At 38.8% G+C, this 15429-nt stretch overlaps 1 protein-coding gene across 8 annotated transcripts in view; it reads right to left on the reverse strand.

Moving 5' to 3' along the window:
* Positions 1-8210: 8210 nt before the first annotated feature.
* The window catches only part of DOCK6 (dedicator of cytokinesis 6), a 2991519-nt gene continuing 2984300 nt past the window's right edge, over positions 8211-15429 (reverse strand). For all 8 annotated transcript variants that reach the window (XM_044084603.1, XM_044084600.1, XM_044084599.1 and 5 more), the window contains one exon: positions 8211-10424. In XM_044084603.1, the coding sequence (XP_043940538.1) occupies positions 10382-10424 (43 nt within the window). In that variant the 3' untranslated portion in view covers positions 8211-10381. The remainder of the gene's footprint in view (positions 10425-15429) is intronic.

The raw sequence follows: 15429 nt of genomic DNA on the forward strand, positions 1-15429 counted from the left end.
CAAAAGGGTTCCATGGTGCCCCCCATCACACCACCCGGTGCCCCCATCCTTGTCTACCTACAGCAAATAAATACTGGAAAAGTGCCCCTACTAGAGCAGTGCCCTAGGTGGCTGCCTAGTTGGCCTATGCTTAAGGCCGGCTATGCTAATAGGAAGATCATTTAGGACACTGAGGAAAATTACATGGTCATCAGGGGGGCAAAGAAGGCATTCTGTAACAAGATATTAGTTGATAATTAATCCCATCCAGGGTAAGCTGTAGTTTACAGAGTTGTGTTTGTGAGTCCCTAAGGATCTGCCTGGAGGTAATATGTTCTTTAACAATATATAGAGACTCCATCACAGTTGCCATCAGGTCTGAAGGCATGAACAGTTCAAAACTCTGGTATAGAGGAAGTGCTGTCTTTACATTTAAACCAAGTCTCAGTAACTATGCAGACACTGCTGTTTTCCAAATGCAGGAGTGCTTCAAGATCAAGCAATTTATTTAGACACCTGGCATTGAAAACAGCCACCTTAATGTGATCAGAGCTTAAGACTGTTGCATTTGGGATGTCCATCAGTTGGGTCCTTGTGATATCAGAGATCCTGGCACATGATAGATAACAGACTGTAATCCTATCCTTCTGCAGCCATGTGAGTAATAAGTTGGTGCGCCTGACAACAAAGTCACCCATCACTAAAACATATCTATTACTGCTGTAGTAGATTTGGAGAGATTTTGGTTAGGGTGGTTTCTTTATGGGAGGTGTGCAGGAGATGGATACGTGGTCTGATTTTTTTGTTGAGTTGTTTTATTTCTAGGACTCGTTGGAAAGGATTCTTGTACAGCCTCAGCACAAGACATCTTGGTGTAATTAGAGAAGGATTGTGGTGGAATTTGACTTGGCGAGTGTTTAAGTGACAGGAAGCCTCCATATTAATTAGGTATCTACACTTCACAAACATGGAATTACTAGTGATGGATACAAGTTAATTATTTGCCTGATAAAGCAGTTTGCACATGCTCTTTGGAGAACTAATGCAAAAAATTTGGCAACAGTTGTGAAACTAGCAGCCTGACCTACCATCTCATTCTGTGTATAGATGAGTGCCAAGTGTTTAGATTAGTAAGTAAATGCAGCAAAGGGTGTATGTAAGTATGCTAAAATGCAAAACATACAGAAGCATCCCAGAAGTTGCACATTTTAAATGAAAAATGGAAAAAATGGTCAATACTTGAATGCTTTGCAGTGTGCACCACACAGGTAGGGTCACATGAACATCAGGGTATCTCAAGGTTTAGCAGTCAAAGGAGGGAAATTCCAGGTTGATGATCTGCTGCTCACTAGTATGAGCAGATAAAATGAGACTGGGAGGAGCTTTCAAAGACAAATTTATAGCAAGAGCAAGCAAATCAAGAGCCAAGTTTAAAACAGCAAGACAAAATAGGTATGACGCTCTATATTCTGACTTTATGTAACACAGTGGGAGGGAAATGCATTTAAATAGCTTAAGGGGAGTGACTTCACAACATGATGCTTTTATGCTTACTGACAACAGCCAATGAAAGAGGTCAGGGAGGGAATTTTGTGGTCAAACTATCATAAGGGGTGGACAACAACAGATAGGCCAAGGTTTAAGAGCACAAGAACAGAGTGGGAGACTCTGTTGTTGAATGGCCCAGAGCTGTTTTAAAGCAAACACAGCTGAACTAGCCTGCCTGTTATTCCTCCCACTAGAAAGAAGCCAGTGTTCATTCCTATACTATGCAGCTATTTACTAGAATTACTGAATATAGGCTTAAATAACTTAGTTAAAACAAATACAGAATGCTAAAATTAACAAAAACAGATATCCAATAAATGAAAAATCTTCACTTGTCCCTATTGTTAAATGACTTGAACTATCTCTTTTAAAAATTCAGAAAGGGTAGTCAAGGGTTGTTGATTATGAGAGGCTTTACTTAAGTAGTACATGTTTCAACAGTTAAAGTAATTGTGAAATATCCTGGATATGGGAGCCAACACATGGCCTTAGCTTATAAACTTGCTGGATGTTGTGATACTTTTAGTTCTAGAAAAACTATTATATAACTCTTCAAAGTATAACTTTTGGTAATACCTTTGTGGTAGGTTGAATATTACAAAGACATGCATCTGGAGCCTTTCTCCCCGGGCCTCCGCTGAAAATTGGCTTTGTTCCAAGTCGGACTTTCCCGGTTAACAAATGTTAAATAAATAAATAAATATAGTAAGCAGCTGTTAGTGACTCGAAGACCATACTACTTAAAACAGGTGACCACTTTTAAGTGACTGGAGACTGTAATTAGCAAAGTTCTAGGGCAACACCCAACACTACAGTTCAGAGTCACTTTGATTGTAGATATGTCTAGGCAAACCCAAAATACTTTTCTGGTGCCCTATACCATTCCCTGATCAGGCACTCCCCTCACCTTTAAACTGTAGCAAAGAACTTGCTACAAATATAATGGGCAGCTTGTTACTGCCAGAAAATACAACATGGCTAGCCTTGACCAAAAACAGTACTGGCATTCACATCTGAATGCAGGTAATGCAATAATCCAATCACAACAGACTGACTCAAATCACCACAAGGATAAATATGCTAGTTTATTATATAAAACAAAAGCTAGTTCAAGCTTTCACAAAATAGCTTCATCAGGTACATAAATTGCAAAAATCAATCAAAGCTATTTAAGCATGTGTGAATATCACGTGATCAAGAACACAAACATTCATTGGTAAAAACAATGCAAGTTTACAAAAAATATCTAAATAATCCATTAAAATATTAAATATATAATATGTTAAACATATATACATTTTATATATATATATATATATATATATATATATATATATATATATATACACACACACACACACACACATAGAAACATACATATTGAATTAATAAGCTGTGTGTCACAAACAGCTGTTCATACATTAAAACTGATTTTATACTGACATCATTAATGCCTAGATGTCACATGATGATGATACAAAAGGATGCATTTAAATTTAAACAGAAGAGGGATTGATATTACAAATAAAACAGAACAATCAGAGTATCGCTGGATAAGCTTACTGAGAGCCAATAAACATTCAATTATTAATGTAACTGTCAGTATAAAACCAATTTAAGCAGCTGTTTATGAGATTCACAGCTTATTAATTCAGTGTGTATGTGTGTGTGTGTGTATATATATATATATATATATATATATATATATATATATATATATAAATGTGTGTGTGTGTAACATACTATATATTTAATATTTTAATGGATTATTTAGGTATTTTTAAACTTGCATTGTTTCTACCAGTGAATGTTTACGTTGTTGATCACATAATATTCAAACATGCTTAAACAGCTTTGATTATTTTTGCAATTTGTATACCTGATGAAGCTCTTGTGAAAATTTGAAATATCTTGTGTTTTGTATAATAAAGTAGAGCATTTGTCATTGCCGTGACACTAGTCAGTTTGTTATGTCTGTACTACAATTTGGTTTGGAGGACTTGTCTTTACCTGTGGAGTGATACTTTTTGTTTTCAGTACTTGCAATAGACCACAAACAGAGCAGTGAATTGCTGCAGCAAATGGAGTTTTGAATTCAGAAACTGAATGCCAGTTCAGAAAATCATGCCCTGTGGCATCTTACACCCAGGATAGCTGCCTACTTTGCCCCAACCTAGCCACACCTCTGTGAGAGATGAAAACTGAAGCCGTCCATGCTTGATAGAGATCTATATACACCTTCAGTGCAACTTAATTCATAGAATGTTGACAATTCTTCCTGTGTGATACAATCAGAAAGGCATTACTTTCTACTACTGTAGCACCTCTCACAAGATATTCTGGGGTACACAGTCATAAAACTCCTCTGACTACGCAAAACCCATGCTTCCTAGACTGAAATCTCTAATGACTCTTTCTAACATTCAGCCAACGGCAGAGCTGAAACACTTTTCCAAAACCAGGTAACAATCCACAAAATGTTCCTCTTGAATCACAGGTTCAGCTAGCAGATGAGTATTCTTTCCACCACCCCAAATAGGCTTTCTCAGTGAAGCTGGAGTGCAATACCTCTATAAACAAAAGAGGAACTGACATTACAAACAAAACAGAACAATCAGAGTATTGCCATAGGTTGCCAATCCACCAGTAATGTTCTCATCTTCCATGCAATAGTGAAAAACTGCAATACCCACGACACTCCAGCACTATCCATCACCTTCAGCATTTATAAATGGATCTCATTCACTCTCAGGCTTGCAACCTTGGATATGTTTAGTCACAATAAAACAAAACCCCTTGAAATCACAATGTCAACACTTTAATGATAAAGCTTTCGGACATAATCCTTCATCAGTATTATGTCCGAAAGCTTTATCATTAAAGTGTTGGTGTTGTGATTTCATGTGGTTTTGTTTTATTTTGGAGTATTTAGTGTGTTTTTGCTTTATCATGCGCTGTAGCTGTTTTTTCGATATGTTTAGTCAGCACAGAAACCTTGTCTAAAGAAAGGGAAAGTGAGCATGCAGTCTGATGGATGTAATATCTCCATCTTCCTTTTTGATAAGATCGGTCTTATTTACTTTTTGTGAATTTCTTCACATGAGCTGTGCCTGCAAATGCTGTATTGTGATCAGTGCACTACCTCATAAACTATGTTCAACATGCAGCTTAGTTGCATTGTTATCATAACTGGAGTTTTCAATGCAGTTGCTTTTCTAATTTAATCCATAGTAGATTAGGTCTGGTATTTCCACACTGATGAAGTGTACAGACTTCTGCAATTTGAGTGCTTCTGTTGTGATGCTTCTAGCCCAGCCTCCTCAAAGGACAGCATGTCCTCCTGGTTCCCAAATTCCTTATAGTGCTCCTTACAGCTGCTGACAACATTTTAAGCTGAGGCCAGAATTCTCTCCCCTCTTGCTGAGAACAGCCTGGACAATGTCCATTCTCCCTCCACAAGTCACTGAATGGTCTGTCTGAACCATCGGGATGTCACCTGTAGGTCACTCCTCCAGGGTCCCAATATACTCCTGCCATGTCACAGCATTTGTGTCACTGACTGCTAGAGCTGCTGCCAATGCGTTGTGTCTGTAAAATAATGGTTAAATCTGGAGGCCTCTAAGTTAACATCACACGAAAGGTCTTTTTATTTGACTTGATATCTTTCCTCACTATTAGTCTACACTACTTGGTCAAACAGTTACCAGGTCTCCGACCTCTAGGAAATAACTTTTTCCAGAGGGTGGGAGATTAACTCATCCCTCAAAGAAGCATGAGCTAGGCATTCCTAGGACAAACTCAAAACATTTGGGTTTCCTGGTTCCATCTAGCTACCAGCCGCACTGGCTGACTCAACTCATTACCAAGACATAACCAAGTGCTCAGCTTCCTTGTTAACCTATGCGATTAGAATATATGGCCTTAATTCAGATGGCATGGCTATAAAAGCAATCAACCACTGGCCTAAGGTGCTGTGGTATTAAATATGGAATCATGTTACTTCACCAACAGTGGCTTCCTGAACAGTAATTTTGTAGTTGTAATGAATGACACTTTCACAGACTATTAACTACTGTTAACGACTTTGCAAAAGAAATATCATTTGATTATCTAGTTTCCTAGTTATAAGGTAACATGGATGGCTTGGCTGTTGTACAGATACCTGGTATATGGTTTACTACTTCCAAAACTAAGTTACAGTTTACAGTTTTAATTATGTGCCTTGATTCTGTTGAGAAGTGGGATGAATTTTCATTTAAGATGGTCTTTGCCATTTCTTCAGGGCTGTGTATTTGTGTCAGTGTATGTGTGTGCATGTGTGTGTGCGTGTGTGTCTTATCAGATCCACGACAAAACACTTACCCGACGACCAAATCACAGAAAACACATCGCAGACACAACACATCTCAGACAATGGTAGGTATAACTACTGCGGAAAGGAATGTAGTCCCGTTTGCACAATAAAATAAAAAAACAAAAAGAAACGTGTATAGCAGGCGGGCAACCCCCCCTGCACCCCCCTCAACCCCCCACCCACCCCCACTTAAATACACCAATTCCGAGATCGCACCACATTGTGGGAACGAGAATACATCCCATTCTGCACTACTTATACTTAACATTGTCGGAGATCTGCTCTGTCGGCGATGTGGTCTCGGTGATCTGATTGTCGGGTAAGTGTTCTTTCGTGGAACTGATAGGTTCCTATATATATATATATATATATATATATATATATATATATATATATATATATTAAAGTAACTGGGTGTGGGATTCAAGGTAAGCTTGATATCCTCAAAAAGCATTGTTTTGATACTTTCTTTTTAGACTTTAATGTTGTTTTTCACTTTGACTTCTAATATGATGCTTTATTTCATTTGGGATTTGATGGAGTGCTCACTATTCATGTGGCATGGTTTTGCCACGTATAATTATTAGCAGCCTAGTGTTCTGAAATAATGTTCTTTATGGACAGTCTATAACCATCCACAAGTCTAATGCTACATTGCTGCTCTTTATGGACAGTCTATAACCATCCCAAAGTCCAACACTATATAGTGCTCTTTATGGGCAGTCTGTAACTATCATGCCTGCTTCATTCAGAGTCATAGTCAAATACTAAGCTATCAGTCTGCAGACTACTAAGCCAGTCAAAAACACAAACTGTTGAAAACACTTAAAGATGGAAAAAGAAGACTCCAATCTAATAAACCACACAAGTTTAATCCACGTAAGTGCTTTCGTTCAAAAAGGTTTACATTAACTTCTTCAGACAAAAACCATATCACTATTGCTGTTAATTTTATACTAGTATCAAGTCAACAATTAAGTAAAAAATAAGTACCAGAAACCGCCCTCACACAGTTTTAAAGGTATCTAACAAATATTAGCCAAAAATATTACAAAATATTAAAAATACTTATTTCACCATAAAACTTTTAATCATTTTAGTTTCATCTTTTCAAAGCTTTCAATCTAAGCAGACAACCTAACGAGCAATGCTCGTTCAAACCTGGGAAGGAAAAGGCATTTAATTTCAGTTGCCATAAAAAGTTCCCAATCTAATGCCTATGGTCCACCCCGAACGTTTTTCATTACTCGGTCCACTATAAAGTACCCAAATGAGTGGTTAGGGTGTTCAACAATGTGTTTGGCCAGGGTGTTGTTTAAATTTTATTTACTTATGTTGTACTGATGATCAGAAATGTGTTGTTTTAATTGCCTTTCAGTCTTACCTAAATAGGTACACTGTTGGCACTGGGCTAAATACACAACTCCTAGCGTACTACAATTGTAGTTCCCCTTAATCTTATAAAGGGTGTCACTTATCCTAAAGGTGTCCCCCATTATGATAAACTTACAATATGCACAAGACCCACATTTTGTCATCCCAGACCTAAACAGGATAGGGGACAAAGGCTGTTCAAGCAAGTTATTTACAGTTTGACCCCTCCTATATATTAATCTAGGACCATGGCCAATTTTTGATCTAATAGCAGGGCCTTCCATTACAACAACCCAATTTTTAAAAAGTATTTTCCTTAATTTAGTGGTATCAGAGGAAAAGGTAGTAATAAAACTAGTTGCAAAACTAGTTTGGAAGTCACCTGAGTCTGCAGACTACTACAAGCCTAGCCAGTAATCAGTGGTTGGAATCACACCTTGTACCTTACTTCTTTGAGATAAAGACCTTAACTATGATGCCAACCCTACCTCTAATACATCATTTAGCTTTACATCAGGCTAGCTGTTCCTTCCAATCACTCCCTCCAGGTATCCATTACTTCCCAAATAAGTGTTGAAGTTTCCCAATACTTCTATCACGTGAAAAGCTGTTAGGTGCATATTGCACAAGCAACAGACACAGCCTTTATTTCTTAACCTACAATCACATGCAGATGACCACCTCACCTACTTTCATAAAGTACAAATATACAGTACCCAGTATTCTCAAATATTTCTATTGAAGAGACAATGTTCTGCATTGATAGATTCTGTCATAAAAAATCATGGGTGAAACAGTTTCCTTAGAGGGGAAAAAAACAAGGGGGAAAGTGTATTGTAGGAGACTGTTAACACTGGTGTACTACAATATTTGTTTATCTAGTTCTTTAACCAAGTGTATTCAATGCAGCTTTATCACATTTCAATAAAACAATAACACACTACTGCACCAAACGTTCATTTTGAAAGATTTATTTACATGATTTAAAAAAACACCATGTTTAAGTGAACTAAAGACTGACAGACATGTATGCATACAGACATGGATGCATAGAGCAAAGTAAATTATCATACATCATTTGTCCTAGGCTAAAAATGACATTACAGAAATGTGAACCTGAACCATAGCCAGAGGGACATCAAGAAATCATAAACCATCCAAAGCAAATTACAGCCTAAGTGGCTATTCAAGCTTTCTTTCCAGATCCTGCTGTGGAAAAGGATGGTGTGTTTAGTGATTTTTGACTCAAATGTCTTGGATCAGAACCGTATACAACTAGTTCTATTACTGCACACAGATGAGTAAAAGACAATGATGGTGAGGTAATGCTACCTTGGTGGCAACTTCTTAAAACAAAACAGACAGCAAAGGCAAGTCTAAAGACAAGAAGTTCCCACCAATGTTTGATGAACAGCAGTTCCAGTTTCAGCGACAGATTATAGTTCCAACCTCTTCTTACATTATTCATTCAATTTTGTATGCATTCCTGAAAACAAGGCTTTATGCTGCAGATACAGAGCCTTCATTGAAGGAGATAAGACATAGGACTAAATGCTTTGTCCCATGCATGGGTCCCCTTCAAAGGTAATATATAATTATTGACTACTGGATGGGTAAGGTCAATCTATAGCCAAATGGGATATGTTATTTCAAGACAAAAAGGGATATTGGCTAGGTGTAAAATGATCCGCAACTGCAGCTAGCCTACTACTTACCTAGAAACCTTATCAGCTGCCATCCTACATTGTTCAGCTATGTGTATATGGCCCCAAACTTAATGTAGAATTTTGTTACCTGAGGACATTCAGAACAATGAAAACAATACTCACCTGGAAATCTGTCCAATACCACTTATGACTGTTTTTTAAGATGCATATTGCTTTTGCATTGTACAGCTCCTGATGAAAGGGTTGGATCACAAAATATGACCTGTCTGGTCCCATCAAAGCTGTGAAAATTCTCCTTATGCCCCCTGGAGAAACAGAGGTGATTCTTGGAAAATAAGGGCTTACTAGGATATATCAGAATGTCCCACACCACTGAGAAAGTCATCCTTAAAATGTATTAATGCCATTAAAACTGAGCAGGCTACAATATCACAACAGATTATTACTTACTGTGGAAGCCTGGCAACAGTCTGTTATTTTTTTCCTTAAAACGATATGAAGATGCCACAACAATCATCTGTAAAACTAAATGTACAGTTTTATCTTGGTTATAGCGTAATCTTAAGAGAGTCGTGAAATTAATTATGACGACCTTCATAATGAATTGCTTATCACAGCTTCTTTAAAACCTATTATTAATCAGTGCTATTAATAAAGGCGAAACACCCTGCCTCAACCCCACCTCCCTCCAAAAAAATATGACACTCACCTCTCCCAATGGCAGAATAAATTCTATGCTAGCTTTGGTATTGGGAGGGAAAATGGCCAGTATCTGTTGTAAAGTCTGCCACAAAACAGCATATTGTACTATTCAGTTTAATGTACTTCTTCCAAAGGATGATGCTCCTAGTGTTGGAAACAAACATACTAAGCAATTTTTAATGACCTAGATACTCATTAAAAACATCAAAAAAAAAAAACACAAAACAAGTCTTTATAAATATAGGGATTAAAATAAGGAAAATGCCCCAGAAGGCAAATGTGTCCATTAAAGCTCTTAACTGCTGTCTCCAAGTATTTCTCACTTCCAAGATCTGTTTATCTTAAGACACTGCTTTATAGTCTGCTGCTGCTGCTGCAAAAAAAACAGCAGCACAGGATAGATATAGGCCGAGGTGAGGGCAAAGGGCTGAGAGGGATCTCAGAAGCTTTTTCACCTTGTAACAAACAGTATTGGTCTTCGACACAGCACAGAATAGTTAATTAAATAAATAAAATAATTGTCTTCTATCAAAATGTCACAAAGGCAAAGAAGAGCTCTATATGAATTGTGAAGAAGAATGGCTGAGGGCGGGATTTCATCCAGTATTTAGACAGTGGAACGCTGCATAGAGTTACTGCAGTTCCTGCTCTCTCTCCTTCACTTCCTTCATAAGATATTCTTCATTATCCCACATTCTTCACTGTCAGATAATTCCAAATGAAAACTATAATAGCTTGGTGATTTTTTTTTCTTAGTTTAACTCTCAACTTTACGAAGGCTCGATCTGTTGAAGGAGTTCCTGAAAAAAAAGGAAGGACAAAAAATGGAATAAGAAGACATTTGTGACGTTACAAAACACATTCAGAGCTCTCCTTTCTATTTACTGCTGTTTACTGAATAGTTGATAACTTTGCAGACAATTCCTCAATTTCTTATGCCTTCTTCTGCAACAGAATGAGCACTTGTGTGAAAAAAAGAAGAAAAAAAAAAATAAACTCAATCCAATTTTAACCAAAAAAGTGAAATACTAAACCTTTCAGCTTGCTTCAACTTTCACTTTCCTAACTTCACAATTTGCTACAAACTGCTAGGAACAAAAAAATGCAAACTATCACAGTTAATTTCCTTTTCATCACAATATTTTCTCCACAGAACTTTTAACAGAATCAAAAGTATTTGTTTAGATATATCACTGACAATGTATTCCATGTGCATGTGACAATACTCTATAAATAAATATAATTATTTCCCAAAATATCTTCTGCATGCATGTTAACAGTGAGAAAGTAAAGTGAGAAAGTAACTAAACACCTTGATTGACCCTTGCCAATGATGGCAGCTAGCAACTGGGAACAAGTCCAGGAGTCACAGAAGTTGGAGACAGGAGAAGGCTAACATTATTTCCAGTTTGATGACAGGGGAGGTCCACTGGGCTCAGAGAGCCCGTTTTCAGTGGAGGCCCACGGAGAAAAGCTCTGCATTACATAGTTCAGCTACATATACAATCATAGTAAAGAAGACACAATTACAATTTCATTTCATGCTAAGGAACAGGAATAAATTCTTTGGTTACATGTTACCTAAATATTTAGGATGGCAGTGGTAACTTAATTGAGAGGGAGAATAAAGACTTAGAAGGAAAAGAGAGAAAAAAGGTGGGATGGGTTATTTATTATACGCACAATTATGTTATTTACAATATGTCCATTTATGTTAGGTTAACTTGTACTCAAGAGTTAGTCAGGAGTTTAACGGGTGGAGTAATTATTAGGCAAGGTGGGGAGAGTGCAGTTGCATTTTCTATTAGAGGAAAGGTAGGAATGTAGCTGAGTTTTAAAGTTTTCAAAGTTTTCACAAATCCTTAGTGAGGAAGGAACAGAATTCCATTTTTTTAGCTAAGGAAAAGGATAGAGGAAGCTGACCAGCAGGATGATTGGGTTTGCAGACAGTGATTAGGTTTTGGTGAGTAGATCTTAGAGTTCTCTGAGGGGTGTAAGGTTGAAGGATGTGGGTTAGTGCTGGGCACTTAGTAGGTGGAAAAATTAGTCTGTGGGCTGTAGTAATTTGGAGATAGTCTAGATTGTTGGAGAGTTCAAGCCAATTTAACAAATGAAGGGCAGTACAATGAAGGGAGGAGAATTTGGCTGTGGAGATATGCTCTAGAGAGAAGAGGAATGAAGGTCAGCAGGACTAAGACAGAATATATGTGTGTGAATGAGAGGGAGGATAGAAGAATGGTGAGGATGCAGAGAGCAGAGGTGGCGAAGGTGGATGAGTTTAAATACGTGGGATCAACAATTCAGAGTAATGGTGAATGTGGAAGACAGGTGAAGAAGAGGCTACAGGCAGGATGGTGTGGGTGGAAAAGAGTGTCAGGAGTTCTTTGTGACAGACAAGTACCAGTAAGAGTGAAAGGGAAGGTCTGCAAGAGGGTAGTGAGACCAGCTATGTTTTATGGGTTGGAGACAGTGGCACTGACAAAAAGGCAGGAGTCAGAGCTGGACGTGGCAGAGTTAAAGATGTTTGCACTGGGTGTGACGAGGGTGGACAGGATTAGGAATAAGTATATTAGAGGGTCAGCCCAGGTTGGAAGGTTTGGAGACAAAGCCAGAGAGGCAAGATACTCCACTGGTTTGCACATGTGCTGAGGAGGGATGCTGAGTATATTGGGAAAAAGATGCTAAGAATGAAGCTACCAGGTAACAGGAATAGAGGAAGGCCTAAAATAAGGTTTATGGATGTGGTGAGAGAGGACATGCAGGTGGTTGGTGTGACAGAGCAAGATGCAGAGGACAGGAAGAAATGGAAACAGATGATCCACTGTGGCGACCCCTAATGGGAGCAGCCGAAAGAAGAAGAAGATTATAACAGACTTCCAATCTGGAGGAGAGAGAGGCAGATAAGTTTGTTAGTAGAGGAGCGCCATACATTAGTGAGGGGAGTAGATAGGTAGTGGTGAGAGTTTATCTGGTGGAAGGAGAGAGAAAGTGGATGTTTCTGTATAGCATACCAAGTTTTATGGGTTTTCTTAATGTTTTGCTGGATGTGAGTGTAGAATTTTAGGTGTTCATCAATAGTAACCCTGAGTAGTTTAGCGAAGGGAACAACCTCTATAGTAGAGTTGTTTCTGCTAATAATTTGGGACAAGTTTTTATCAAGAGGGGAAGCTTTTGAGGGAGAAAATAATAGTATTTTGGACTTGTTGGCATTTAGCGAGAGGTGGTTTTGGAGCATCCAGTTTTCAGTGGTGCAGAAAGCAGTTTGGGTCACTGTTTGAAGCTCTGAAAGGTTAGAGGCGCAGCAGACTAAAGTTGAATCGTCTGCATACTGTACAATTATGGTGTTGGGTATGGCTTTGTGGAAATCATTAATAAAGATGTTGAATAGCATTGGACCGAGTATGGATCCCTGGGGTACCCCAGTGGGGGTAGGAAGGAAGGTTGAGGTGCCTTTCCCCCATTTCACAGCTTGAGACCTGTCAGACAGGTAGCTTGAGAACCAGGATAAGGTATTCTGGGAGAGATTAAGGTTATAAAGATGGTTCAAGAGATGGGTGTGGGAGATGGTATCGAATGCCTTGGGCAGATCTAGTAGATCTGTTGATACTACTTTTCCAGAGTCACGGGCAAGAAGGAGAGAAGGGCAGTGATAGGACTATGGCCAGGTCGGAAGCTGTGTTGGGTTGGAGTGATTAGTTGGTGATTGGCTAGGAATGGCATAAGCTGAAGGTGGATGCATTTTTACAGAAATTTTGAAACTGGGGAGAGGATAGCTATGGGGCGGTATTTAGAGATGTTATTGTTTTTGCCTCCTTTATGGAGAGGTAGAATAAAGGCAGCCCACCATAATTTGCGCACATAAGATTCCTGCATGGATCTATTGATCAAGATGCTAATGGGGAGAGCGATACCATCTGCGGCTATTTTTAGGAAGGAGGATGGGATATTGTCAGGGGCATTGGAGCATGGTTTTAATTTAGAGGGTAATTTTTTATGTGGGAGGTTGAGATGGGTTTAAGTTCAAATATTGGAGGAGGATTGGGGGCAGAAGGTGGTGTAAGGGATGAGGAAGATTGGGTAGGTTGAGGGAAAGGTTTATTGTTAGGGAAGGTCTTGGTCAGTTCTGGTATGGAGTTGAATAGACAGGCTATTTCAGGATCAGATTTGCTGGTGTCAGGACAGGAGTTGTTTTTGGTACCTGGGTTGAGAAGAGAATTAATGGAATTCCAGAAATGTTTGGGAGTTTTTGACTGGTTAGACTGGAGTTTGATATAGTAGGACTTTTTGTCTCTGATGATTTGCTTTTTAGTGAGGTTGCGGAGTTGTTTATATTTAAGAAAAAATCCTGATTGGAATCCAGGAGGGAGGACTTCAGGGTCGCAAATATGAGGTTTTAGCCAGGTTTCTGAGATGGCTAAAATGTCGGGTAGGTTTTAGTTTAGTCAAGCATGAAAGTGGGCTATTTTATTTCTTAGACTTTAGGCATTGATGGTAAACATTTTGAGATATTTATGGTTGGTTTTATTGCTTGTGACAGGGAGATTGGGACTAGAGGAATTGTTGGGTCCAGGATTTTGGTGTATGTCCCCTGCTAAGCACAGGTAGTTGAGGAAGGTAGTAGTATTTTTGATTTGGTCTTTAATAGTTGTGGACAGTACCCAAAATGCTTGCCAAACAAAGACTGAACCCTAAAGGTCTACCCTTTTTTTAACTTGCCCGGATGATGCCACCCACTAGTAAAAAAATAACTTTTGACTGTATGTGCCCCCAGCACATCTCCACTGGGAAAAGTGAGGAAGCCAAGGCTTTATGGGGGGGGGCGGGTTGCAGAGGCTCCGGGCTCCCTATTGAAATGGTGGCACACAAAATGCAGAGTGCCAAAATGTTGGGAAAAAAAAGAACAAAACTCAAGGAGCAGTGAATCTCAAACATCAGTCTTCTTCTTTCGTCTTTTTTTCTGCACAGGATCAAGTCCACAGATGGTCCCCTGAACTTATAAGTACCAGTTTCTGAGAATGCCATACCTCGGAGAAAAGCTAATATTCCAGGAAATGGCCATCTCAGACTTCATATATGCAAGTCCATTTTTTCACTTCCCATGTTTCAAGGCTTATTCAAGCAGGTCCTGACATTTCAAATGGTTATCAAGGCTCCACGTCAGCAATGGTCGACATCTGAGATCACAGAATACCCCCAGAAATTTTCTGCAGAAGTGAAAATGGCCCTAATGAAATGAAATACCCAGCATTATTGATAATCAAGTTTTGATGCTATAGGATGTGTCTGACTTGGACAAAAAGATAGTCCTATCCTGCACATGGATACAATCCAGGGATGTATGATGGCAGAAATGAGTCACATGACATTTTTGTCAAAGAAACTAACAGTTAAGATGACATTGGCGGATCAAAACCTATACATGTAAACACTGTCTTTCCTTGGCACACAAATGCACATAATAAGCTGTGCACTGGATGCTCTTTCAGCTGACATACTGGATGCCATGAGGAGCAGGTGGAGCCTTGATGCTAATATGACTGTAGTCAATGGCCTACAAGACCTCAGAGACATGGGCTATATTACAAGATATCCACAAAGTGGTGGCTCTCTCCTCTGCTTTCTGAGGAAACCAAAGATGTTCCTCCATATTATGCAGCATCACATCAAGGAAATGGTGTAGGAATTATGAGGCTGATTAGTGCAAAACTTCTAACATATCCCTGTTAAATGCTGAAAAGTCCCAGTAGCAAGAATGGTTAATGCCACACAAACCTTATCCACTGGGAAAGGCATTCCACACATTAT

The sequence above is a fragment of the Protopterus annectens genome, chromosome 9.part0 (assembly GCF_019279795.1).
Source record: "Protopterus annectens isolate FY-2018-M chromosome 9.part0, PAN1.0, whole genome shotgun sequence".
NCBI lineage: Eukaryota > Metazoa > Chordata > Ceratodontiformes > Protopteridae > Protopterus > Protopterus annectens.